The sequence below is a fragment of the Bacillus rossius genome, chromosome 5 (assembly GCF_032445375.1).
Source record: "Bacillus rossius redtenbacheri isolate Brsri chromosome 5, Brsri_v3, whole genome shotgun sequence".
Classification (NCBI taxonomy): domain Eukaryota; kingdom Metazoa; phylum Arthropoda; class Insecta; order Phasmatodea; family Bacillidae; genus Bacillus; species Bacillus rossius.
Window position 1 is genome coordinate 50,930,747 of NC_086333.1, and position 27,420 is coordinate 50,958,166.

The 27,420-nt window shown below is 40.2% G+C and overlaps 1 protein-coding gene across 1 annotated transcript; it reads left to right on the plus strand.

Annotated features, from left to right (window-relative positions):
• Positions 1-9,559: 9,559 nt before the first annotated feature.
• LOC134532362 (integumentary mucin C.1-like) lies at positions 9,560-27,154 on the plus strand. Its single transcript, XM_063368793.1, has 3 exons — positions 9,560-9,652; positions 22,180-22,314; positions 26,241-27,154. Exons 1-3 carry the CDS (start codon positions 9,602-9,604, stop codon positions 26,820-26,822), a joined length of 768 nt encoding a protein of 255 aa, XP_063224863.1. The 5' UTR covers positions 9,560-9,601; the 3' UTR covers positions 26,823-27,154.
• The last annotated feature ends 266 nt before the right edge of the window (positions 27,155-27,420 follow it).

Here is a 27,420-nt window from a genome sequence, read left to right on the forward strand (position 1 = left end):
CTCCCTTAAATTCACAGTCTGGAACAGCAACTGTGTTTCTAACAAAACTGCCGAGTTCTCTCATTTCATATCAACTCACAAGCCAGACTTGGTATTTCTGGCAGAGACCTGGCTCAGGGCTGGCGCCCCGTTTGCAGTACAAGGATATGTGGTGCACCGCGCCGACCGACTGGATGGCGCTCAGGGGGGCGTGGCTCTTCTTGTGCGCCGAGAACTGTCGCACCACAGGCGGCAGATACACCAACTGCAGCATGTGGAAGCGGTAGCAGTGCGGATGCACACGAACCCCACGCCCTTCACCGCCGTGGCTCTCTACATACCACCAACAACCCCATTCCCGGCGGAGGATCTCACCAGCCTCCGCCGGCTCGATTCACGTGTCATCCTGGCGGGTGACTTCAATGCCAGGCACACCTCCTGGGGCTGCCTATGCAATAAATATAGGGGTATTGCCCTCCGCAAGTACCTAATTGAAACCCCCCTAACACTCCATGCCCCTGACACTTTTACATACCACCCCCACTCCCATACTGGCAGCCCCAGTGTATTGGACCTGGTGATAGGCACCAACCTGCCCAGAGTCAACCCTCTTACCGTCTGCACCGAACTGACATCCGACCACTACCCTGTCATGGGTACCATTGACACAACAGTCACCCAAACTGCCACCTGCCTCATTTTTAAATATAAACTAGCTGACTGGAAAAAGTTTCGAACAGCTATGGACCAGCAGCTAGATCTGCAACGTAGAGCCCGCACGAAAGAGGAACTCGACCAGCATGTTCTCCACTTCGCTGACACCATTATTACTTCAGCCTCACTACACATCCCCCAGGTCAAACCACATCATCATGGCATCCCATTCCCAGACCACATCAAGGCACTCATCTCACTTCGCAACAAGGCTCGGACCCGATGGCAACGTACCCGCCTGCAGCCAGACAGGGACAGCTACAATGCACTGTTCCGACGGTGCAGAGTGGCCGTTGCTGAATGGACGACGGCGAACAAAGTCAAAAAGCTCCAAGCGCTGTCACTAGCGAATGGTTCGGTGTGGCGCTTTACGCGCAGTCTTCGCTCGGCCAGGTCAGCGATCCCGCCCTTGGAGGTGGGCGATGGCATGGCGGAGTCGGCGACTGACAGGGCGGAGTGCCTGGCTGACCATTTCGCAAAGTCATTTGCTCCGGCACCAGTACCACCACACATCTCAAAACTCCCCACCCACTACCATCCCCTTCCGCCACCTGCACCTTTTGCTCTTGACCTAACCACGCCCAGGCAGGTCAAGAAAGAGATCAACCGTGTGCGCAGCAATGCTGCACCTGGCCCAGATGAAGTCACCCCACGCCTCCTCAAATCCATTTCACAAAAAGCAGTCATCTATCTCACCAACATAATCAATAGCATCCTCACTTTAGGCCACTACCCACGTTCATGGCGCGAGGCCACGGTGGTACCCATATTCAAAGGGAAAGGCACCTCCAGCCGGCCGGCGTCGTACCGCCCCATCTCCCTGCTATCGGTGATTTCGAAGGTAGCAGAGTGCATAGTTGTGGCCAGGTTGGAAGCGGAAGTGGCCCGGCTACACCCGCTGCCAGAATTCCAGTTTGGTTTCCGACATCACCTATCAACACAACATGCATTAGCTCACGTCACCGACCAGATCACCCTCAGTTTCACCCAAAGGACCCATACCGGCATGGTGTTGCTAGACCTGAGTCGTGCATTCGATACAGTCCATAACCAAGCCCTAATCCTCAAGCTAGCCTTTCTGGGATTCAACCCTGCACTTCGCCACATCCTTCACACATTCCTGGAAGCCCGCAAGTTCCACGTGCGGGTGGAAAGGTCCACCTCATCCTCGAAAGAGATCACCGCAGGGGTCCCACAAGGGTCTACGCTCTCACCCCTTTTATTTTCCCTATATACTTGTGACATTCCCAAGCCCCCTGAATGCACGATCGTCATGTACGCGGACGATACCGCGCTGATGGTTCGCCATCATGACCCCAATCAAATTAAAGCCAGGCTGACCGCGGCCATCAACCTAATTAATAATTATTTTATGTCCTGGGGCATCCTTCCCAACCCCAGCAAAACAGAAGCCATCTTTTTTACCAGACGACGCCCCCGTCTGCCCCCAGCACTGTTTGTGGGAGGCGCAGTCATCAAGTGGAGCGATTCAGTGAAATACCTTGGTGTGACACTGGATCGCTCCCTGCGCTTCTCACAGCACTTCTCATCTGCCACTGCTCAGGCCTACCGCGCATATAACTCGTCCTCCATTCTCCGCCCCCACAGCCCCCTGCCAGACAAGGACAGAGTACGCCTCTTCAAGGCGTACATTGTCCCCATTTTGCTATACTTATCCGTAATATTTGCCCATGTACCCGACATCCGCTTCCACCAACTAAACACATGTTTCAATAAACTACTCAGAGCAACACTCGGCAAATACAAATACGTAACTAATATACAGCTGCATGCCCTCGCAGACACACAATCACCCAGATCACTTGTTATACAATACGCAGACAGATTCTTCAAGAAAGCAGCACAACACCCGTCCACACTTGTACAAAACATTGGCAAACACGACATCAACAGACCTTGCCCTCACACACTCATCACCGAGTACCATCCAGGCAGACCACCCTGAAAGGGTGGCAAGCAAAAATATACCATCCCAGGCCATGAAACCTAGTGTAGTGCACCGGACCCCCCCATCCCCCTTTCCCAAGAGCCAGTGCGACGCAAAAAACCAATGGACGCCCACCACAGTGCCATTGGCTGAAAATAATGTATATAATGTATATTATGTGAGTTGTGCACCTAAAGTTATGTAATATCCTCACCTCATCAAAACTTATCCTATGTATATATTTATCTGATTTTTCAAGTGTTTTCCTGATGTGTGCAAAAACTCACCACAAAAAATAGGGCTGATAGCCCCAGACAAGAGACGAAGGTTTTTAAACTTTCCTTTGAATAATATCTGCAAAACTTATGTAATTTTTCTGTAAATATTGTTGTGTTTGTAAAGTGTAACCATAAATAATAAATGTATTTTCTGGCAAAGGAGCACCTGGTGCTGGCATGCCACACTGTCATGAAAATGTAAATTTGTATCAATGTAAAATAAAAATCTTTTGAATTTGATTTGAATTCGAATCTTTTAATTGTAAGGTTGTCGGTTCGAATCCCGGCAGGTGCGAATTTTTTTTTTGTTCTTGTAAAAATAAATACGGCGCACGTAACATTTCAAAAGTAATAAATATATTTGAATAATGAATGCAAATAAAAGTAAATTTATTAATTAAATTGTACATTTCATTTCACTCCTTTGTATCCATACAAAAAGTGATAATTCAATAAAAATTATTCAATTTTATTCATAAAAGTATGCAGTGGTAGATTTTATCATACAAAAGATAGAAAAATTAAAAAAAATTCTTTCTCAAAGAATATAATATTTTTTTTAATGCCTAAATGGTTTGGTTGCAAAAACCTATTACGACTCAGTCTCAGGCCGAATATATTTCCTTTTCTTCTGGATCAATCATTTCATCAATGTTTTGTTATGACGTTGTGACGTTAAACTATCGTCCGTAAACCAACTTTACAGACAACCAATTTTTTTTAAATATATTTTTTAAATTCTTATCTTCGACCACGTTTTCCCTTGTGTAGAGAGAGAGAGAGAGAGAGAGAGAGAGAGGGAGAGAGAGAGGGAGAGAGAGAGAGAGAGAGAGGGAGAGAGAGAGGGAGAGAGAGAGAGAGGGAGAGAGAGAGAGAGAGAGAGAGAGGGAGAGAGAGAGAGAGAGAGAGAGGGAGAGAGAGAGGGAGAGAGAGAGAGAGAGAGGGGGGAGAGAGAGAGGGAGAGAGAGAAGTGATAACAAAACTTAGCCCTAGGGCGGTTTTCATTTCTCCATAATATTACACAGTACAAATTAATAATATATTAACTTGAAATTATACTTTTTAAACCAAGCTAAAAATCACAACCATTAGAGAAACATTTCCATTTATAAAATATGCTATTTCAAATACTTAAATAATTACTTATACCTGTAAATTATACCGCATGTTATGAATTGTGTTTGGGTATCTTGACTGGGCAGGGTCCCTCTCCAGTGCAATTCCTCTGTTCCAGCATTTTTTGTTTGCTAAGCGTTACTCGGTAACGTGTTATGAACACAGCGCTGGACATCTGCAATATAGACTGTCACCAATTAATGACGCAAGCTTCGCAGGTTTTCTTCTAATCGTTAGGGCCATGTACTTCTCGCGGTAAGATTTCCAGTACAGTCTGTGTTTTAAAACTTTGTAACATTTTCTGCGTTTCATGGTAGGACGGGATTGTTTGGGTCCGTCTACAGCAGTCCGAACCTGTTGGTGGTCCGTGTCCTTAACCCAATGTGAATTAAAACTGCCCTTTCTACAATTGCAGTGTCCAATGTCCTAATATACTGATTTATGAAGTAGTCACCATAGCGCAGCGAACATAGAGCACCAAAATAACTATTTTTTCGATTTTTTTTTATTGTCAATGTGTGCGCAGCTAAGTTTTGAATATTCATTTAACCTGTGAAAGTTGTGGGAGTTCAATAATTAGAGACCTGCAAAATTCGCGGATTCATTCGGTGATAGGCTAGAATTCAAACACATATACCTCTTAGATAATTTTGCTATTGGCTTACTGTTCATCTGGACGAATCTCAATCAGTTAAAAACCCTCAACCAAAGAAGGATCGAATCACAGACAAACCAGCTGAGACTACTTACAAGTCGGCAGCCAATGAACTTGCGTTATTTGCCCGAGTGTATAGGGGTATGTGCAGTCTACCCTGGAAGCCACCGAAACCTCGAATTTTGCAGGTCTCTACAATAATATTTATTTATTCTGTAAGGTGAACGTAAAAACATTGATAAATATTTGGTCTCGACTTCTTGGTTTCCTGCCACACCTTCCGTTATTTTCTATTTATATATATTTTTTAACTGTAACAGGGAACAGCAAATATTACGAGGGCCCTTCTTCCGTGCTTCCAAAGGACACAGATCGGGGCAATAAGTTCAAGTTGACCAATGTATTTGAACCATCGCCCACAACACCCATCGGGATACTGCAAATGTAGACGGGCCTTTTCAGATGCATGTCTACTGTCGGAAAGCCAATCACAGTCACCCAGTGCGGAAGCAAACTCGTCATGAATGGCCCAGCCGAATAGGTCTATGGCTAATGACCGGAAAAATTCGCGGATACATTTCGCGATGCGCTCAAATCCATACAAGTAATATCTTTGTTGTGTCTCTTCTACGATTAGCCCACATATTATCCAGAGAACTGCAAGCCAATGAGAACCCTCAGAACCAAGAAATTACCGAGTTACGGTCAACCCAGTTGAGACGTCTCACTCGTCAGCAGCCAACAAACAGGTGACATTTGCCCGAGTACGCCAAAGACTGTGGAGTCTATCCTAGAGGTCAATGATCCCGCGATTTTTTCCTGTCCCTAGTCATGGCTTCTCTTACAGACAGCTGCCAATTACAAGGGTAAAATCGCTCACGCGGGTTATACCTTATTGCAGTCTAACAAGCGATCAGATTATTTCGCAAAATAAAAAAAATTGGTTGTCTGTAAAGACGATTTACGGACGATAGTTTAACGTGACAACGTCATAACAAAACATTGATGAAATGATTGCATACTTTTATGAATAAAATTGAATAATTTTTATTGAATTATCACTATTTTGTATGGATACAAAAAAAGGAGTGAATTGAAATCTACAATTTAATTGATAAATTTACTTTTATTTGCACTCATTAATTCAAATATGTTTATTACTTTAACGAAGAGATTATTTTAACTATAACTTTTATACATGTTTGCTATTTAACTTCAAGATCGTCGAGAATGTTTTACGCTATTTCACAATTACACATTTTCGACGAAGTTTGTTCGTCGTGAATTTAAACGTAGAATTTAATAAAAATGCCCTTGCAGTTAATAAAATAAGTATTTGAAAGTTTAAGAAAGAATTTCGGCTTTTATCTCCAACCCAGACGCTCGTGGTGCGCTGGGGCCGAGATTAAAATTCGTCGAGAATATTTTACGTTTTTATGTCTTCCAGTGCTCAAAATGATATGCAATTGTGGCCCCGGGCACAAAATTTTATTTATAATTCATTAATAATAACGCCCCTCGCGATAAACAAAGGAAAATATGTATTAACGAGTGCCTCGTTGCCATGGAAGCGGATAGATATCGCGATTCGTTCGGTTCGCGTCCGAAGGGGAATAATATTATTTCGTTTTTATAATACGATTTTATAACAAATACGCATCCCAAATACACCAAACTTACTTATAATGTGTTACAATATTTTTTTTAAAAACATTGTGCAAAAGATCCCGGGAGTAATTTGAATTATTATGTGTACCTGTATAACACCATTGTTCGTACAAAAACGTATTTGAAAATTCAACATTACATTTAAATAACCGTACCGATTGTGCTGAAAATCGGTGGACGATCATTAAATGACATATTATTAATAATTCAAACGACTAAAACATGATTGAAAAGGCAAATTGATGGTTGTTCCAATCGAGTGGAAGAGAGATGCGGCGCAAGCGTACAATGAGCGTAACGGGACACATCGTAGTGGGACAATGTGCGTTACGGGACACCTTTTAGTGCGTGCAGCCGACGTCAAAAAAAATATCCGGCGACGTCACCGACACAGCGAACATCGCGAACACGACGGGCACGGCGTCCCTTGAGTGGTCGTAGCTTTGGGGTCGCGACTGACACCTCCGCGACACACCGCTCACGGTCGCCTCATCCGGACGCCAGTCGTCGCAGTTGAGCAAACACCAGGCGGAGGGGGAAAAAAAATATACAGTGCCTCGTACTTCCATTCGGCGGAGCTCGCGTGGCGCCGGCTGTGTTGGCACGCCTGCTATTTCTGCCGCTGAGCGCGCCGCGCGAGCGCCAATAGGAAAATTCCCGGCGGTCGAGACGGGTCGCGCGGCCGCGCAGCTAGGGAATGCGCTGGGCATCACAGCAGTCCTGACTTCCGACGTCACAGTGGAGGGGATAGCGTTCCGAAATGTGCAGCTTCTGGTATATTTTGCAAAACGTTTGAAAATAAATCCATTACGTAACCATATTTAAATGTTAATCAAAGGATTTTTATTTTTACCAAAAGAAATACTTAATGTTTTTTTAATGAACTTAACGGCAATTATTTATGTCTGTCCTAGCATGTATTGAAAGCATGAAATCATCCGGTATACAGTTTTGGATTAACCGTTAGTATTTAGTATGTCTTAAATTTTTTTGTATCTCATTCATAAATCAATACAAATAAGTTTTCCAAAATCTGAAGGAAAAAAAGAAACTGAAAATAGGACGAAGGCTGTCACGGGACTCGCTCGGAACTACCGCGTAGGCTGGCGTCGCTGCTTAAGTAACTGAGGCACCCATCTCGAACCGATGAGAGCGGATAGGACGAGTCGCGTCATCCCGGGCCGACCCGACGCCCGAAACATCGAGAAAGGCGGTTTACATTCTAGCCACTCCGCGCGGCGGCCCGCGGAATTTCCAAGTCCGCTCAGCGATAGATAACAGCGTCTAGGCAGGACGCTGTGCGGGGAGAGGAGGAGGGGGTAGCGACGACCCTCGCAATCCGGCCAGGCGCACGTGGCATGCCTGACGTCAGTGGATGGCATGTGAAACGGCGCGTGACGCCAGTGGCCGTGCAGGGAAGTCAGCCATCTTGAAACCTGGCATCGTGGTCTGGTCTCTCGCGTTCGTAACAATATGTTCGCACGACTACACCGCAAAGTATTCCCGTTCGAACAGATAAATCATATAAATTTATCGAGTGATTACCAGGAGCCGGAGAAAGTTTTCGCCGATTCGTTTCGTTGGTCTAAGACTCTCAGGGTTTTTTTTCCTGAGAATTTTATGTAGCCAGTAATGAACCCTCGACCAAAGAAGTATCCAATCACAGGCTACCCAGTTATTATATGTCTCACGAGTTAGCAGCCAAATAGCAGACTTCTACCTGCCCACACAAGAAAACCCGCGGAGTCCATCGTAGAAGTCTTTAAACCCACGGATATTTTTAGTCAAGCAGATTAACGCCTTAAAGAATACAATTTTTTTTGAATTTTGTATGAAATGCTTTTGCATACTTATACTCGCATCAGCCTTGCGAGAACATTTCCTTCGGATGCGTCGCAGATGATTCGCTGATAATGTTTACACTTCTGTACAGTGTAATTTCCCTCCAGTTTATATTACCTTCATTCGTGTGCCGAGATGGGGAAAAAAAACTGTTTTACGGAGACGTTAACGCCGTTAAAACCATATAAGCAAAAATACGAATGTTTACTTTGTTTTCATTTTTCACCCTATTCCGTTTCTGCGGTCGAACTCTAAGGTCGGATTTATAAACTAAGCGAGGAGCACAACGACGCAAATTTCAACTAACGCAAGAAACTAACGGTCGTTTTAAAAACACGGGCTTCGCAAGACGTCATCCAACCCTACATTGTAAAACAGTATAAAACAAATTTAAGTTGAAGGCATCATTTGATAATACATACGTACATTAGATTTAAAAAAAATGAAATTGTCAGTAATTGGATTTAAAGGTATTATTTTCTTTCACTGTGCGAAAATTTTACACACACACACATACATATATATAAATATTTATATACACATGCCATGTTTGTAATATAAAACAACGCTGTGTCCTGTCTATGCACGACCGTCTGCGTATTTAAATATTTTCGGAACCATTCACTTCAAATATGGAGGGCGGAAACGCTAGCCAAAATGCAAGTAGATGCATGGGTTGCGTTTTTGCGTCTTACGTATGTTTGTATACATACAAGTTCGTGATTTGAAATTTTGCGTCTTGTATAGTTTATTAGACAGTATTTGAAATCTTTGTTACCGAAACTTTTTTCCGTTTTTGCGGTTTCTTGCGTATAGTTTGCAGGCGAGTATTTGAAAACGCAGGTATTGAAGTGTTTGCGTGTTGCGTGTGGTGTTGTTGCGTTTCCTGATCCAGTGTGTAACCCCGGCCCGGAGGAGTTGTATCACAGAGAAAAAGGTTTGTTTGAATCAAACAAATATTTGTTTATATGTGGCGAAACAAATATTTACTTGCTGTAACCAAATAGTTTTGTTAGCTTAACCAAACTCGGTAAGTAACAAAAACGATTTGTTACACCGAACCAAATATATATTTGAGTTGACAAAATAATTTTGTTGGGTCAACAGAATCTTTCCTACAAAAAAAAATATTTGTTTGTATTAACAATATATATTTATTTCGCCGTAAACAAACAAATATTTTGTCGAGGCAAACAAACCTTTCTCTCAGTGTAACGTCCCGCCGATCGCAGTCGGCGTGGTCCTCGAACGCGGACAGCAGCTGGATCCGAATGTCAAGTGCAGCTGTGTGTGCTCAACTGCCGTCGGGACCTTGCGCCGCTGTCTTTATAAGTGCCCGGCTGCCGGCAGCTCGTCTTTGGGGCGACGGAAGTCAGCAGCCAGGGGACGACCGCAACTACCATGTCTTCCCAACGGATGTGCGCGTTCTTCGCCGTCTTCTGCCTCCTGCAGGTAGGTCGTGACACGGAAGCGCTGAGCGAATCACGGAGGTATTTTGTCCACGGAGTGGTCATCTGTTCGACGGTTGAAGTCACTCTGTTCAGCCAGTGGGTACACACGGGCGTGCAGAAGAAAAAAAACGGGATTTGAAAAACTGCTATAGAAAAGCATTTAAGAATACGCTAATTCCGTATTTATTTTTAAAAAAATCTATTCTAAAAAGAGTTAAAATTTGCTAAAACGAGTGTTTTCAGAAACACTTAATAATGAAACACAGAGTAGAGATTCTTGAAAGCACCCAAGGGCCTTGCATTTTACACGATTATCTTTATTTCTCCGCAATATAATAAATTTCATGGTTGTCCTATGCACGACGAGAAGACTGCGTGTTAGTTCAGAGCCTGGTGCTTAGAGGCGACACTACGCTAGAAGCACCAGCGAGCGTCGCATTTATCATCCCGCCTCACTAACGCAAATACACCTCTGACTTGGCGGGCCCTTAAAAGTCTGAAAGTTACTTTCTAGGAAGAATCGTAAAAATTGCCATCATGAAGTGAGCAATTGTAAAACAAAGATGTTTACAACACATCGGCAATTAATTGTGTTGAACTTCATTTTAACCCCAAAAATTTTTTTTTACTATGCAGATGAGGAAAAAAGGGTGTGTGTAGGACGGGGTTAGTGGTTGATTTCATTTTGACTTCAATTATTATTAACATGACAAAGACTTCACACATCTATTCTTAACTTCTTACCTGCACGAGGCAAGGATTTTTTTTTAATGTGTAACATCTTTGTAGGAGTAATTTAGAGAATGGAACGGAAGTCACGTGGAACGGAAATGTGTAAGCACGAGTCTGCTGCCATCTGTGTAGTATGGTGCGAACAAAAGTTCACAAAGTAAAAGAGAGACTTTAGAGTATTAACTGTGTTTTTAACACTTTACTCCCTTTTAATACGGCAGCGTTTTTGTCAAAAATTGGTTCCAAAGCTAAGTTTTAGTCTTTTTTTAGTATTTTTTGCTTTTATCGCAACCTTTTCATTATATAGTTTAAAATTTCGATTTGAAAATGGAATGATTCTATGGCTGACGCAGCTGCTCCGGTAGCGAATTCTAGCGGCGGGTGCGGAAAATACGTGTGATTCACGTCTAGAAATGCAGTCGAAAACACAATTTGCGTATATTTATCACGCTCGGCATTATTTTAAAGAATTCTACGTTAATTTTCGTGTCACAGTTAAGTGTATTTGCAACATGATAAAACATGGATTTGCTCGTTACCGAGGTTCGATGTTACAAATCTCTGGTGAATACTGAAAGTCTTGCTCACATTTTTATTTTATTTTACATATTTTCGTGGCCAAATATAAGGAACCATTCCAACATACGTTTGGTTTGATTTCCACGGTGAACAGCAAGATGGCTCGGTCCTGGCGCCCTGAATTACGATTCCAGTGTGTTACCCCTGCACCACTGTGGGATGTCTAACAGGGCTGTACGGATAAACCAGGGTTTACCGTCTTGCCGACATCGGGGTTGATTAGATCTACGAGGAATGATCGAGCATCGACGGAGCGAGAAGCGGCAATACGGTGGGGGGAAAAATGGTGTGCAATAATCACGGAAACGTCCACCACGTTTTCCTTAGGCCAACATTTTTTATTTATTTGAATTTATATATTTATCGGTTTTTATCATTAACACAATTGATCTAATTTTTTCAGTACATTTAACTCTTCAAAAAGCAAGCTTGGGCGTGAGTTCTACTAGTCTATTTAAGCTACGTGCTATATTTTAACTATATTATTAATATAAATAAGTACTATTTCAAAAAACTACAAACAATTACAAAAAACTATTTTAAATGCTAATTTTTTAAAGAGCATTTAATTTTTAGGTTAGTTGAAGTATTATATTAATTTGTTGCCCCACGAGAGGGATAACAGGGGATTGAACACGAGCGAACACAAAAACTGTGTTGTAAGAACAGAATTTATTAACAACCAATCGTTACATCCAATATTCACAAAAAAATGTTCAACAGACAACATGTTCTCTCGCTTGTGTGCAAAAGTCGTTCCCGCAGCGCAGCAACACGTTCCTGTAACAAAACTATGAACATAGAGCAGAACATACAAAATTACTGATCAACTTTGAAAATCTTAATAAAACTTTGATACGTTATTGGAGCCACAACAGTCAATACGCAGAACATGATTATATTATGGCTACCTGAAAATGCACATTTCCTTGAAATACTATAGCTCAGTTTGCTCCACAACAACAGGCTTGGGTAGCTTTTGGAACATCAATAATCATCTTAAGCCTTGATCATGTAATATAAAACGTTACAATATTAGTGTGGAAACTTTTCCAATTAATAACTGGGTTAAAGAACTGTGCTAAAGTACTTGAATATATAACCCATATCATTAAATACTAGATAGCAAATAGAATATTACGCTACTCTTAAGTGTGAAGTGTCATAACGAAAAAAAAAACTCTGGCTCGCTTCTTCACTCCCCCGGCGATTATATATTCTGTTACGTCGCCAGCGAGACTTTTTAATCATCAGATGCTATTATACTCATCTAATACTACCCAATACCTATCAGCGAGTTTTTTCTTTCAACCCGTTGGGGGAGTTCCCTTTACCAGTGGGCTACCGGGTTACCTTGTTCGACCTCTGCACTAAGTCCCTTATGACTAGCGCTGCTTCGTCCTCTTCGATCGGGCTGAGTCCGAAGTCTTGAACATAAGTGTCCAACTTCTTTCTTACCCGGTCCAATTCCTCCCAAGAGCGCGCGGTCGGGCAGAATGACGTGGTGGTAGCAGTCGGCGAACAGAGCGGCGGCACAGCGACTTCGTCTTGAGAGGTTCCGTCACTCTCCCTCTTTGTCCGTAGTCTGCCCGGGGAGTCCTACATATACTGTCCAGCCCTGGGCTCTCCACCTTTCCAGAACAGTGCAGAAGCCGGGCGGAAGAATTCACGTCCGAACTATTTTCAAGTCTTGTTTACTGTCGCGTGGTCGCCCCCCCCCTCCCCCCTCCCGAACCGCTCTCGTGACTGGCTGATTCTGATCACATGACGAGAGCCGCGCAAGATATCTGAGGAGTTAGGCAACCTTCCGCATGTAGGGGTCCGACGGTTCATCTGCATTCAGGGGAACAAAAATCTGGAGGTAAGGAAGGACGCTGCGGCGAACCAAATTACACCCGCAACAAATTCAAGAAATACATAAAATTAAAAATCAAGATTAAAATAAAAAATACTTTACATATGCTACCAGGAAAAAGAAAACTCTAATTAAATATTATCAGTGATATTATCCTACCAAATATTTATTTATTTTTTATTTGAAAATTATTTCAGTTTTTATTTTTTTAAGGACGAATAGCTATAATTTTTTGAAGTGAAAATTTTAAACATTTCTGAGAAATGGTTTTATGAAGACTTATTTGAACAGGAAGTCAGCTACACACAAACTCTAGCAGACGACTTGATAGGCCACTCTACTACAGGTTTGTAAACCTGCAGTATATAACACAAGGGATTACGTTCGCTTCCCCTAGTGAAGCTCTTGTCACGGTATCGCTCTTAACCATTTATAATAACACTTGTTATATTCATACAAAAAATACCAACCGAAATCATATTACGGCCTGTGTGCAGCAGGATTTCATAACTTTCTGCACTATTCTATAGTTTTCATATCTAAACATACGAGAGACGATGCGTTCTTTTAATGATTCTGGCAATGAGGAAGGTTGATATAATCCTTATTTTTGACATACTCCTTTGTCATTTTGCAGTGTATGTTGTAGAAAACCCAAAGAACAGATAAATACACATACACACAGAGAATCAGCCAAAATCAGCCGATATCAAATTTTAAATGCACATAGGCAGCACAGAGAATTCCGTGGAACAAATTATTCAGAAAAATATCACAGCACAGAAGGACACAGTGGGTTGACAAAGATGAGACAGTTGTAAAATAAACAATGAATACAGATAACAACAATCTTGGACAACACTACAACAGACAGTTCCCGAAACGTTGCAACTGTTTTGTCTTGAGATGACTACTGTGTTAGTCTGTGCTGTCATCTTTGTGTTGTCAAAACACCTGTTTTATTTTATCGCTGATGGCTTCGCACGTGCCTGTATTGTCGGTGAGTTGTCCAGATTATCTGTTTAGTATCACCGTTGGGTTCCTGTGCCTTTCATTGTATTGTCATAGGTTGTTGTTTATCTGTATTTAATGTTTTTCTATAACTGTTTCGACTTTGTCAACTCACTTTTTCGTCTGTTCTTGATATTTTTCTGACTAATTCCTTTCACTGAATTCTCTGTACTGTCTATAAAATAAACTTCTGACATCGGCTGATTTTGGCTGGTTCTTCGAGTTTTCTTTATGACATACATTGCAAAACTAGCAATGGTGCATGTCCAAAATAACGATTTAAAACGAAGAAAATTGGTTACAAACTATATCCAGGATTATTCGTTATTTTGAACATGGGCTCACGAAAATCATTTCGGAGCATTAACACAACGTTTTAAAAACTTTTCAAAAGTCGCTTTACACGATTAGTCCGAACTGTCAGTTTGGACTTATCAGTATAAAACTAACAGTCGGAACTGCCGTGTGTGAGCAAGGACGGACGCCAGATCAGTCTGAACTAATGGACACGTCCCATAAAATCGGTCTGTTGGCTCGAGAGCACTCAGTCCGAACTGCCATGTGTGGGAACAGCGTCTCGCCATTCAAAACTGTCAGTCCATCAGTCCATCGGCTGAGTGTCGTGGCAGACATGTTTTTTATACTCTTTTGCTATTTTTTTCCTTTTTTCATAACTAAAAGTGCGACTGCAATTGCAACATCCGAAGTTCCTTCCATATTCTACGATGAAACTATACATCCAGCTGCATCAGCAACATCTTCAGTTCAGTCCGAGCTGAGCACATGGACTGGTCGTGTGTGCACAGGACCTAAATTCAGTGCAAACTGACTGTCAGAACTGAGCAGTCCGAACTGGGAGCTGGACTGATCGTGTGTGGAGGCGTTCAATTTCTTCCACGTGCGTGTTTGCCCTGTTTACAACGGAACTCAGAGCTTGGAAGTCGAAATGTCGAGTAGTTTCAACGAGTTCCAGTTATGCGGAGCAATGAAGAACCCTTTGTTTGTTCGACGTGTTCGTTGTTTGGAAAATTCTTTAGATAATTGTAATTTCTATCAGTGTGTCGTTGGCCATTCTAAGCTATCATTTAGCACAATGCAAAGTTCATATATTTTTCACGAATTCTTTGTTTTTGTTTTTTACTATCGAAGCTTATAAAAGAATAAGCGAAATTTTTGGTAATCAACTTTCACTGGGTGATGATTAAAAATGTTCACAATTAATTTTCTTTACTTAAGTGTCCTACAGTAAAATGAAATGTGATCTTTAGTGATATTTAAATTCAATATAATTTTAAAATGTGTATTATTTATTTAAATTATATGCATGACAGGTCATAAGTAGGTATTCCACACCCTTGTAGCCTACTATAAAAACAGTCAAAGAATTTTTTTTCTTTGGCTGTTACCAAACTTTACCGTCTATCCGGATTGTATATCGTTGTTAGATATTAACTTTTGTATTTTATATTGGTTCATTGTTCTCCCTTATAACGTATTGTCACTGTGGGAATTACAGTTTCGAAAAGATACCCTGACTTTATAAACTATAGTTTATTTACTAACCCACCGTTGCCCGTACTAAACTAATCGTAATATAAGAAACACCACTACCAAGTTTCAAGTCTTTAGAACATACCTACACTTAAAAAAAGGAAATTTTTTATTTTAAAGACCCATTGATTGCACAACTCGGTGACTCAAGGCTACGCATCAGCAAAAATGGACGCCAATTTTCAGCTTCATTTTGTGGGAAGGCAGGTAACCACTAGGCAAGACGTGACGGACTAAACGCCATCTATTGACGACGTTCTAAACTAAACTGGTATTAACGTCTTTAGTTCGCTGGAAGTCGCGATCTTCACCAAGCGGATCGTTTTCGCCAAAGAGAAAGATAGGATGTTGCCAGACCTTACTATATGATCATGTGGTAGACATAAATAAATGACACACGCTGTGTGTCTATGACCTACCTCCTATGTTTTCCTATGATAAAACCGAATTTACTCTTTTTTCATTCCCTTGGGAATGGAATTACATAATTATATGTATGTAGCCAATGCAAAAAATAATGTTGATCCATTGCTTCGTTGCTGCGTGAAAGAGGGACAAACAGAAAAATACACGTTCACATGTATAATATTAGGTGTATAATATTAGTAGCATTTCCCAAATTACAAAAATCTTAATTACAGCCAACAATCTAATCAGACTTTAATTAACCCACTATTTACTTCCCCCACTTGATCTCGGCTCAATAGTGGCTATTTATACTGTTCTTTCTTGCCACGCACCTCGGTCGCAACACACTACTTCGCACTACTCACTCTTCCGGAGCGCAGCGACACCGTCCCCGATGCCGCGATCTTCGCACACGAGGCCCGTCACTCGACGCCCGCTATCGCTCGCCCAGGAGGTCACTCACCCTCTTCACTTCACTCGTTATCGCTTCAATCGCTCTCACTCTCTCGATCGCCGCAGGTCGGAATCGCCTAATATACCTGCCGGCGTTACTCATGTAGCCCTCCGAAGTGTCGCCTCATCACAGTCCCCCCAAAACAACACTCGAAGCTGCGAGAACAGTGGCGTCCTAGTTACGCCACTTTACGCGACGGTGCACTGGGACCCGCACAACTCTTCAGTCAGAGAACAGAGAGGCACCTCGGACTCTTTGGGGAGGCCGCTAATGGGTTTTCCATGCAGCGGTAGGGGAGGGACGTGTGCTACTTGTGTTACGCTCCTCATTTATCTCAATTATAACGCAGAGTTTGAATATCTCAAGACATAAGAGATATATCCCAGCCTTTGTACCTTGCTAGAGTCTAATATACTTTAATAGGCTCTGGTTTGTGACCGCGGGCCGGAAATAATTGATTATTGCTCGTACGCGACCCAAGGTGCTTAGTTAGAATAGATCTTGAGCACTGGCTTCAACAAGTGTGTCAAAAAGGGGATTTAATTTCAAGCTCAGCCCTAAAACGAAGTATTGATGGTGCTAGTAATTTAAAAAATTGGGTATTGATTTACCATAATGGTTATATGTCTAAATGAGGCCAGAATTATGCGTAGAGGACAATGGAAGCATTATTAATGCACAGAGTTTACTAGAAGTGATACACATAATATATACGTTAATGTATAGTTGTTTGGTGTTTATTTATTTATCTTAAGCTATGAAAATTCATGGGCTTTGAAAATTTTTTCTTTGTTTTGCTTTCGAACTTTAAACTGAAATTTAAGAATATTTGCAAATCATAGATAGGTCAATTTTGTTCTGAAAAAAAAGTACAAATACTGACTTCCAGGGGAAAAAATTCTATGTCTGTTTGCGGAGTATGTATGTGATACCATTACTTGAACAATACTGACACTATCTAGTGTAAACTTTTTAAAATACCTGTCTAAGAAAATACCGTTTTCACTATAGTAAGTCATGTGAACGATTCAATGCAGTTATCATTATTTCAATGTGTTTTCGTTAAATGTCGGGTATATTTTTGTAAAACCGTAATTAATTTTGATGGTATATTTTTAAAACATTTAGGTACTATACATCACGAAATATTACACTTTTTTTTATCGTTCTCAAAAATAATAAACGTCATCATTTTTAAAATTGCAATAAAATATTAATTTCATATTTATTTTTCATATTTACATAAAATTTAACTTTTTTGTACTGCTTAACAGATAACTTTGCAGGATATTGCAAATATGATTAACGCTAATGTATAATGTATGTAGCTCTGTACCCGAAAACGACCTGAAGCACAACCAAAATTTAGCCCGACGAAGATTAGTGGGAGAGCTAGTAGCCTACATAATAATATTATCTAAATGACTCATTTTAAAGCATGCACGGAAATCGACCACTTTGAGTTACCGTATGGTTGCGTATGTCAAATACAAACTGGTGCGTCTCTTGTGACTTAGTAGAATTTTGGGCATTGTTCTCATTTACATACGCTGGTGTATACATGTGCTGTTTTTTTTATCGCGTAGCTTTAAAGCGAAACTTTTATTTGTCTTATAAATTAAATTGCTTATTATAATCTTTTCCATGCTGTTTTTCGTACCTCCAGGACACTATTGTATACCTTCATATTACTGTTTTATAGATAAATGCCATGCTATTATTTAAGTTATATTCTGACATTTATATTACATGAATATATTAATAAAATTTTGAAATTTAGTCTGAAATATTCCATATTTCCCCGTATAACTTTCTATCTCTGGTTACCTCAAATTCTATTTGTTATTTTCTAACTTACCATGATTATTTCATGTCACTCCAAGATAGACTGAGCTTACGGGTTGCATGTGATTGGCTAACCTATTCGTCAACAACGTGAAGCAGATGTGTGGTTCACAACTACTTTGCTACCCATTACGCGTATTAACCGTAGCTCTGTATATTATATCGGTGGTTATTTTTGGTGTAAAAAAACAGTATTGCAAAACCAAAGTTACAGATTTAAAGTTATATTTAAAATTTTATTTATTAAATATGAAAAATCTAGTAACTTTAAATGACATTTAACACAGCTTCTCTAGCATCATTATTTTCGTTAGTATGATGTTCAGTGCATGACGGTGTTTGCTTATGGAATGGGAGTCTGTTCTCAATTTGAGTCACTATGGTCAGCAGTTGTTCGGCGAAACAAACCATAGCTGCATAAAGACTAATTTTAAAGGTTATTTTAGTAGGTTGAAAGTAACTTGCTAGGAAGAATAATAAAAATGTCATCATAAGGCGAGTTTTCGTCAAACAAAGACGTGAACAACATATCAGCTTGGAAATTAGCGTTAAACCTAGTTATGAACAAAAAAAAATGTTTTGCTTTCCGCTTGGGATATGTGGAAGGGAGAGCATTCTCATTTTGACTTCAATTATTAACATTTCAAAGATTGAACACACCCTAACTTTCTTAACTTCATGGTTCAGTGTGATGTGTTGACTGTGAACTATGCCTTTATTTTTTTTGTAAGTTGAATGCAAGTTTTTTTATGAGCACATACACATGGTAGAACCACGATTATTTGGAGGATTCATTTCACCCTAGCTTAGACTCAAAGTTCCTATTTTTAATCAATTGGTTTAAATTGTTCCTTGGTAGAGACCTGCAAAATTCGCGGATTCATTGACCTCTAGGATAGACTCCACAGTCCTTTAAATACTCGCGGAAATGAAACCTGTTCATTGGCTACTGACGCGTGAGACGTCTCAACTAGGCCGTCCGTAATTCGGCACTTTCTTGGTTTATTGTTTACCGTTGGCTCACAGTTCCCCGGATAAAATATGGGCCAATCGCAGAAGCGGTACGAAGGTATACTTAGTTGTTTTGATGCTCGCATATCGCGAAATGAATCCGCGAATTTTGCATGTCTCTACTCATTGGTAGAGACACCTGTATTTCGCGAATACATTTCGTGTCAAGGTATTTCACAAAATACTGTAGCTTTTCTCCTGTGGTTATTGGCTGAGGTCTTTGAGAGGTGTCGTCCCGCTCTTGACGGGGCCAATGAGAATGTGGTCACCGTACTGCTGCACCCTCACAATTTGCCATGACTCTTAGAAAAAGCTACAGTGTTCTGTGAAATACCTTGACATGAAATGAAATCGCGAAATACAGGTCTCCCTACTTATTGGTCGATAGTAAGGTCACATCCTCTGGCGCGTCACACGTGATTGGAGTACCCAATTTTCTCCTTGTTTATAACTGACTAAGGGTTGTCAAACGCGTGTAAAAAACCACGCTTCCATAGGAAGGGACTGGAAAAATTCGATGTTTCGATTACCTTCAGGATACACTATAAATTCTGGAAATTAGGGCAAAAAATAACCTCAGTTCATTGGCTGCTGACTTCTGAGTCGCCTTAACTGGTTTTCAGTGATTCGATAATTCTTTGGTTGAGGTTTTCCCATTGGCCCAGAGTCGTCCAGATGAACAGTAAGCCAGCAGCATACGCAGCTGAAATGCATATACGTATTTTAATTTTAGACTATCGTGAAACGAATCCACGAATTTTTCCGTTCTCTATGGATAGGGCCCTGTATATTTAGCTAAAATATTTCCAGACCAGCCGTGTGTTTAAAACTTTGTAGCGTTGTCTTTGTTTCGGGGTTGGCTAGGTTTATTTCAAGTACAAGTCTACTGTCGGCACACCAATCGTACCCATTCAGTGCATCTGAATGGCCCGGCCAAATATGACAGTGGCTTCTTTTGCAGATAGCAGCCAGTCACAAGGGAACTATCTCTAGCGTGGGCATACCTTGTTGCAGGCTAACGAGCGATCAGATTACTTTCCTGAAACAAACATACCTCTACAATCATCAATGTGAAGCAGTTATATGCAGAGACCGGAAAAAAATTTGCGGATTCATTTGGCGATAGGCTAGGATCCAAATATGTTTACCTACATGCTGATTCAGTGATTGGACTAACAGTTTACCTGAAGGACTCTTGAGCCAATGGACATACCTCAACAAAAGAAGTGTCAAATGACAAGCATCCCATTTAACAGGTCTCGCGTGTCAGTAAGTCAATGAGCAGGTGTAATTTGGCCGAGTACATAGAGGATAATGGAGTCTATCTGAGAGGCCATTGAAACCGCGAATTTCTCCGGTCCCTAGTTATATGTGTACTTAAAGACTATATTTTTGCTAGAATACCCTGTGAGTAAGCGAAAAAATCGTTGAAGGGGCGATTGATTACACAGCCAGAGAAAATGGGGTAGCAAACTAGGAGCAAGCAATGCTATCCCGTTTACTCTACACGTGTTATTAGGGGCAGGCATTTTTCGCGAAAAGATTTGAACACTTGTTAGACTGCAACAAGGTATACCCGCACCTGTGGTTTCTTCCTTGTGATTGGCAGCTGTCTGCAAAAGAAGTCGTTGCCTTATTTGACCGAGCCACTCAGGACCCGTTTACTTCCGCACTGAATCACTGTGATTGGTGTTGTTACAAACGATATGTACCTGGAAGAGACTCGACCAATCACTAAACATAGACGATGCTACAGTGTTTAAACATTCATCTAGTCTCGAAATCTTTTCGCGAAATCTGCATGCCCCTATGTGTAATCAATAGAGACCTGCAAAATTCGCGGTTTCGATGGCCTTCAGGATAGACTGCACATACCCCTGTACACTCGGGCAAATAACGCAAGTTCATTGGCTGCCGACTTGTAAGTCGTCTCAGCTGGTTTGTCTGTGATTCGATCCTTCTTTGGTTGAGGGTTTATAACTGGTTGAGATTCGTCCAGATGAACAGTAAGCCAATAGCAAAATTATCTAAGAGGTATATGTGTTTAAATTCTAGCCTATCACCGAATGAATCCGCGAATTTTGCAGGTCTCTAGTAATCAATAGGGACAGGAAAAATTCGCGGGTTCAATGACCTGCAGGATGAACTCCATAGTTCTACGTACACTCGGTCAAATGCCGCCCACTCATTGGCTGCTGTCTTGTGAGACGTCCCAACGTAGCAGTCTGTGATTCAATAAAGCTTTGGTGGGGCGTTTCTCATTGGCCAAGAGTCATCCAGGTCAGTTGTGAGCCAATAGCAGAGGCAGCACTGAGGTATAACTATTTGTATTTTAGCCTATCGCGAAATGAATTCGCGAATTTTTCCGGTCCCTACGAATGATAAGCATCCTATTTAACAGGTCTCACGTGTCAGTAAGTCAATGAGCAGGTGTAATTTGGCCGAGTACATAGAGGATAATGGAGTCTATCCGAGAGGCCATTGGAAACCGCGAATTTCTCCAGTCTCTAATTATATGATGTGTATTTAAAGACTATATTTTTTGCTAGAATACCCTGTGAGTAAGCGAAAAAATCGTTGAAGGGGCGATTGATTACACAGCCGGAGAAAACGGGGTAGCAAACTAGGAGCAAGCAATGCTATCCCGTTTACTCTACACGTGTAATCATTAGAGCCACGGAAATTTCGCGGATTCATTTAGTCGCAAGCTAGAATGCAAACCTCCACACTGTCGCACTGTGTTCATGATTGGACCGTAGTTATCTGGACACGCCCCTCTACGACCGTGAGCCAACGATGACCAGCTAGGAGAGAAGTAAGCGAATCAGGTAGTGCCAAATAACAAGGATAAAAATGTTCTCGCTAAGAAATCAACCAATGGGAAAGTAAACATGGGTCGAGCACACCTATAACTTTGAATTCTATACTGAGGCCAGAGGAATCCACGAAATTTCCGGGACTCTAGTAATCATTCCAGTTACTTGCCCTAGTTGCTGCCTGATGTGTAATCGCTCCTTCACTCCGACCTCCAGGCGAGAAGTGTTGTTATTCTACGCGCGTGTTTATGGAAGTGTTCTTGCAGTGTCTCGGCGGCGTCTCCGCAGAGGCGCCCAGCAGGGAGAAGAGGTTCCTGCTGTCGACCATAGTCAGCGGGATCGCCAACGCCTTGCAGCAGACAGCGAACACAGCGACCAGCATAGTCAGCGGGATTGCGAACGTGAGTGACCAACCGAACTGCCATTCTGAACGATTCTCCCAGTGGGGAAGATTGATTCAAAATTTTTAATTTTTGAAGTGAAACTTCTTTACTGGGGAGGGGAGGGGGCGCATAAATTTCTGATCGCACGAAGGGAATAGCTAGGTACGTGATGGGGGGAACCGGTAGAGCAGGAGAGTGCGTCAGTGGCGACGCCACTCCAACACATGCTCTAGCGGTCGAATGGGAAGACAGCAAAATGGGGAAATTGGGTAGGTAGGTATGTAGCGTAGCATGCTCTATGCTGGTTGTAACAATCGGAAGGGGAGACGGCAGGGGAGAGGTATAAATGACTCAGCAGTGATGCTACGTAATTCTCGTATAACGCTGCTTGTGTTTGTCTACTCCTCAGTTTTCGTAACGGCTGACGATTGACGCTGCCATATTTGATTTTATTATATTTTAAGATTCTTTAATTCATTTGTTTGTGTGTAAAATAATTATTGATTTGTGAAATTGAGTTTATAATTTTCATTAATTTTTATGTGGATAGTTTGATCGAAAATGAAAATAATTTGTCTCTGTCTATACCTAAAAAGCAAGAAGTTTTGTCGTGTGTATACTCAACGCGCCCAAATTTTATTTTTTATTTTTACATACGCCATTGCTGGATACGCTATGTGTCATAAAGTAACTTCAGAAACGAACCAAAAACAATAAGCCATAAATAGGGAGTGTAAAAATTCGCTGGTTCAATGACCACTAGGATAGATTCCACAGTCCTCTGCACACTCGGGAAGAGATCACACGGTCATTGGGTTCTCACGTGTTTAGGACGTATCACTTGGGTAGCCTGTGATTCGTCAGTTTACTGGTTGATAGCTACTGATTGGTCCAGAGACCTCCGGACGAACTGTGAGTGAATTGCAGAAGCAGCATAAAGCTTTATGTGCTTGAATGGTAGCTTTTCGAGAAATGAATCCGCGAATTTTTTTCCGGCTTCTAGCCATGAATTAGCTGATGTCAAAAGGTAAATGCAAAGTCAACACGCAGAATTCCACTGAAGGAATTAATGAGGAAAACAGAAAAATCACAGAAGAATGACGAGACAGTTGCAACAAGAAGAACAGTAAATAAAGACAAAACCCGACCTTGGATAACAGAGCGACAAAACGGTGAAACCAAACCGTGATAGCTTAACAGATAATATATTCGTCTGTCCTGTGGTATTTATGTTTTCCTAACTTATTACTTCCACGGTATTCTCTGTGCTGTCTATGCATTTATCTTTTGACATCGGCTGATTTTGGCTTGTTTCCCGTGTTTCGGTAATTATCTTTTTTTTGTCCACTATTGACAGCAATGGCGTATGTCCAAAAAATATTTTTAATCAAGTTAATTATGCTGGACGTGGTCCGGTTATCAACGCGCCTACTACATTGTAAAAAATGTTTCATCCTTGAATTCACGAAAAACGCTTAACCTAGTGAACGCAAACCCTCAAGGACAATCTTGGCATTAAAGAAACATTCAAAAATAACGGTTAAGTCTACAGTAAAAAACCATGGAGGATTATGGAGTGGGTGTCTGTTCTGAAGTTGAAGTCAGCTGGTTAGAAATTGGATGGCAAAACAAATAGTCGCTCTATTAATGCTAGTATGCTTGAATATTGTTAAATAGCTTCAAAGGAACTCGCTAAAGAATTGTAGAGATGCCATCACGTAGTGAATATTGCTAAACAAACATAATACCAGCACATCTGCAAGAAATAAGCGTTAAACATTTTAATAAAAAAAATTGTTTTGCTATGCAGAAAGGCAATGGTGTGGGGCGGGAAGGGATAGATGTTCTCATTTTGAATTCAAGTATTAACATGGCAAATATTGTACACACCAACTTCCTTACTTATTACCACATTCTCCCACGTCTGTGTTTTACCTTGTTTGCAATGAGGCACGAAACTCGGCATTTGCTCTAGTTTCTAAGAGTATTCATTTACCTGGAATTATGAATAACTCTTCGTTCATTTCAAGCTCATTCTTCGTTGAAAAGTTCGTACATTTTTTCGCGATTTCTAACGGTGTGGGTCCATATTTGTTTGGAACAATCTGTACGAGACAGCCACGTCTACTCTCAGGCGTTCACGTAATTCAACCATAGCAAGGTGGGTTGGAAAGTAATTAAGATATTTTTCCCCCTTAAAACCGCTAAAACGCAGAAAACTAAATTTAAAAAAAATTATAAATCGACTGACCTCGGTCGATTCCGTGTTGTACTAAATGCTTAAAGAAATTGACTATTTAAACTTTTTTTAAACTTTATTATCAGCCACTAAAGTTATACGATCTACAAAATTTTGTTTTTATGCTTATTTTGTCGTTCAATAAATTTAGAATAAATTAAAACATCACAAAACTTGTCAGTTTATAATCCGATCACGGAAATGTGCACAATGTGTTTTTATTATATTTATTGATTTAATTCTATTGAACCACAAAATAAGCATTACAGACTTGATATAGCGTTCGATTGGAGAATTAAAAATTAATATTAAAATATACCAAACAAATTTTATTCTATTAATCTATTATATTTTACACGAATGTGTCATCCGAATTTTTTTTATATACGCTCGTTTTCCTTATTACAGGAGGCAACGTTTCAGCATTATAGCTGTACGAAAAGAAAAATCTTATTCTTTTTTTCGATACACTCTAATTCCTAGATATGTTTGTCACCTGATTAAAATTAAATCTCCTACCTTAGGTTGACTATATTTTGGTACCTTAGACATTTAATTAAAAAAGTATGATTAACATAAATTGCAAGTAAGTTAAAGTTACACATTTCTACAGCTTAGTGTACTTCGTTATATAGATTCCAGGACGTGTTCAAATGGACTGCTTGGCTGCGCGCATTCACGCAATGGATCATGGGAAGCAGCAACTGTTAGTGCACACACTAGGTCGCGTTTCGTTACATTAGGCTACAATCTATAAAGACCATGAAAATTCGTGGATTCATTTCGTGATATGCTAAAATTCAAATAATTATACCTTTGAACTGCTCTTGAGCTACTGTTTCACTGTTTATCCAGAGGAACCTTGGCCAGGTAGAGACCCCTCATTAAAATCTGGTATCGAATCACAATTTGCCTAGTTGAGACGTCTCACAAGTCAGCAGCCAATGAACAGGCGACTTTTGCCCAAGTATGCAAAATAGTACCAAGTAGTTGGTATGAAGCAAAAAAATCACACCACCTTTACCTCAAAAGTGTGGACATTAAAAAATGCAAAACATGTGTGTGAAGATATATAAGGTATGAATAGTAAACATACAAAACTACAAAATATTTTTAACTTTTTCAATAATTTCATCCCTAAGGGGATGAAATACGTTAAGTATTTATGATTTTTTGGTGAATAAAATCGTGGAAGTTGTGAGAGTTGCAAATATCAATTCTCTACAAAATAATAACTTGATAAATTAAAACCACTATAAATAAAAAACATAAGCCACTAAATTTTTTGCACAGAATAGATGAAAGTATTTGCTACCAACACAAAAAGCGGAGTTGAGAAAATAAATAATTTTTTATAATGAAATAAATATTATTAATTTTTCCCTCAGGTTGGCATGCTTCCTGTGATTTTACCAATTCTTCTTTCACATTTTTAACAGTATTTTCAAATATATAGAACTAAAACGATTTAAAACATCGTATTTTGCTTAATACCACAAAATATATATAGGAAAATACGTACATTGTCAAAACAGATTATATGTGAACAATAATTGATTATTTGGTTTGAAGATTTTTGAAATATCGTGTCAATTTAAATAACAGTCAACGCGTGATTAACAAACAACGTAATAAAATCCAGTGATGTATGTTGTGTAAAAATGCCTTAGATATGCTCTACCTGCAAACGATATTCTGTTCGCAGGCATTAACTGGAGGCTCTAAAACTACAACCACTACAACAACTACAACCACCACTACAACTACGACTACACAGGCACCTACAACAACTACAGAGGCAACTACAACTACAGAGGCACCTACAACTACAACTACAGAAGCCACCACAACTACAACTACAGAAGCACCTACAACCACAACTACAGAAGCTACTACAACTACGACTACAGAGGCACCTACAACAACAACTACAGAGGCAACTACAACTACAGAAGCCACCACAACTACAACTACAGAAGCACCTACAACCACAACTACAGAAGCTACTACAACTACGACTACAGAGGCACCTACAACAACAACTACAGAGGCAACTACAACTACAACTACAGAAGCCACCACAACTACAACTACAGAAACACCTACAACCACAACTATAGAGGCAAATACAACTATAACTACAGAGGCACCTACAACCTCAACTACAGCAGTAGCTACAACCACCACTACGGGAGCAGCTACGACAAACATAACATCGACGAGCAAGGGAGTAACTTCAAGCCTGATAAAAACCACAACCGACTCATCAAGTGAAACTATCTGTTAAAGAATCTTGATTTCATTATCGTCTGAAAAAGAATACCTATCAATGTCAATAAAAAAGGTCGCCCATTTATTCGAGAAAATGCTACCTCATATAAAATAAAATATACTGAATATTAGTACAATTTTATTACTTCATAGTACAAAAAACTTGGTCAACATTTCGTGAAAAAAACATATAATGTAATATTTTTGCATACGAAGTAAACGGTTTTCTGGTTCTTAGATTGATTTATATTAATTAGTAAAGATATTTTTTTTTCCTTTTTGAGATTTTTTTTATTGTGTCAAAATATTTAATAACATTTAAAATAAAGTATGAGATTTGTAATATGAGCAAGAACTAATTATTTCAAATGTTCCTCGGTGATTCAGATTTTAGGAAAACATTAATTATCATAGTTTATTGAAAATATTAAAAATATTATGAAATAGAGTTTCTTAGAGGTGAAGGCATTTATAAAACTAAAATAATAAATTTCACTTACTCTATCAAATAACTCTAATCACAATGTCTATTTACCGCCTCAATAACAAATTGTACTGGATAATAATTTTTTTAAAAATCTTCTATTTAGTGCATCCAACCAGATATATATGTA

Excerpts from the sequence above, each read along its gene's own strand:
- LOC134532362 (XM_063368793.1), top strand. The coding sequence starts at position 9,602 with ATGTCTTCCCAACGGATGTGCGCGTTCTTCGCCGTCTTCTGCCTCCTG. Across the intron at positions 9,653-22,179 it reads CCGTCTTCTGCCTCCTGCAG|TGTCTCGGCGGCGTCTCCGC; the intron begins GTAGGTCGTGAC and ends GTGTTCTTGCAG. Across the intron at positions 22,315-26,240 it reads TAGTCAGCGGGATTGCGAAC|GCATTAACTGGAGGCTCTAA; the intron begins GTGAGTGACCAA and ends TTCTGTTCGCAG.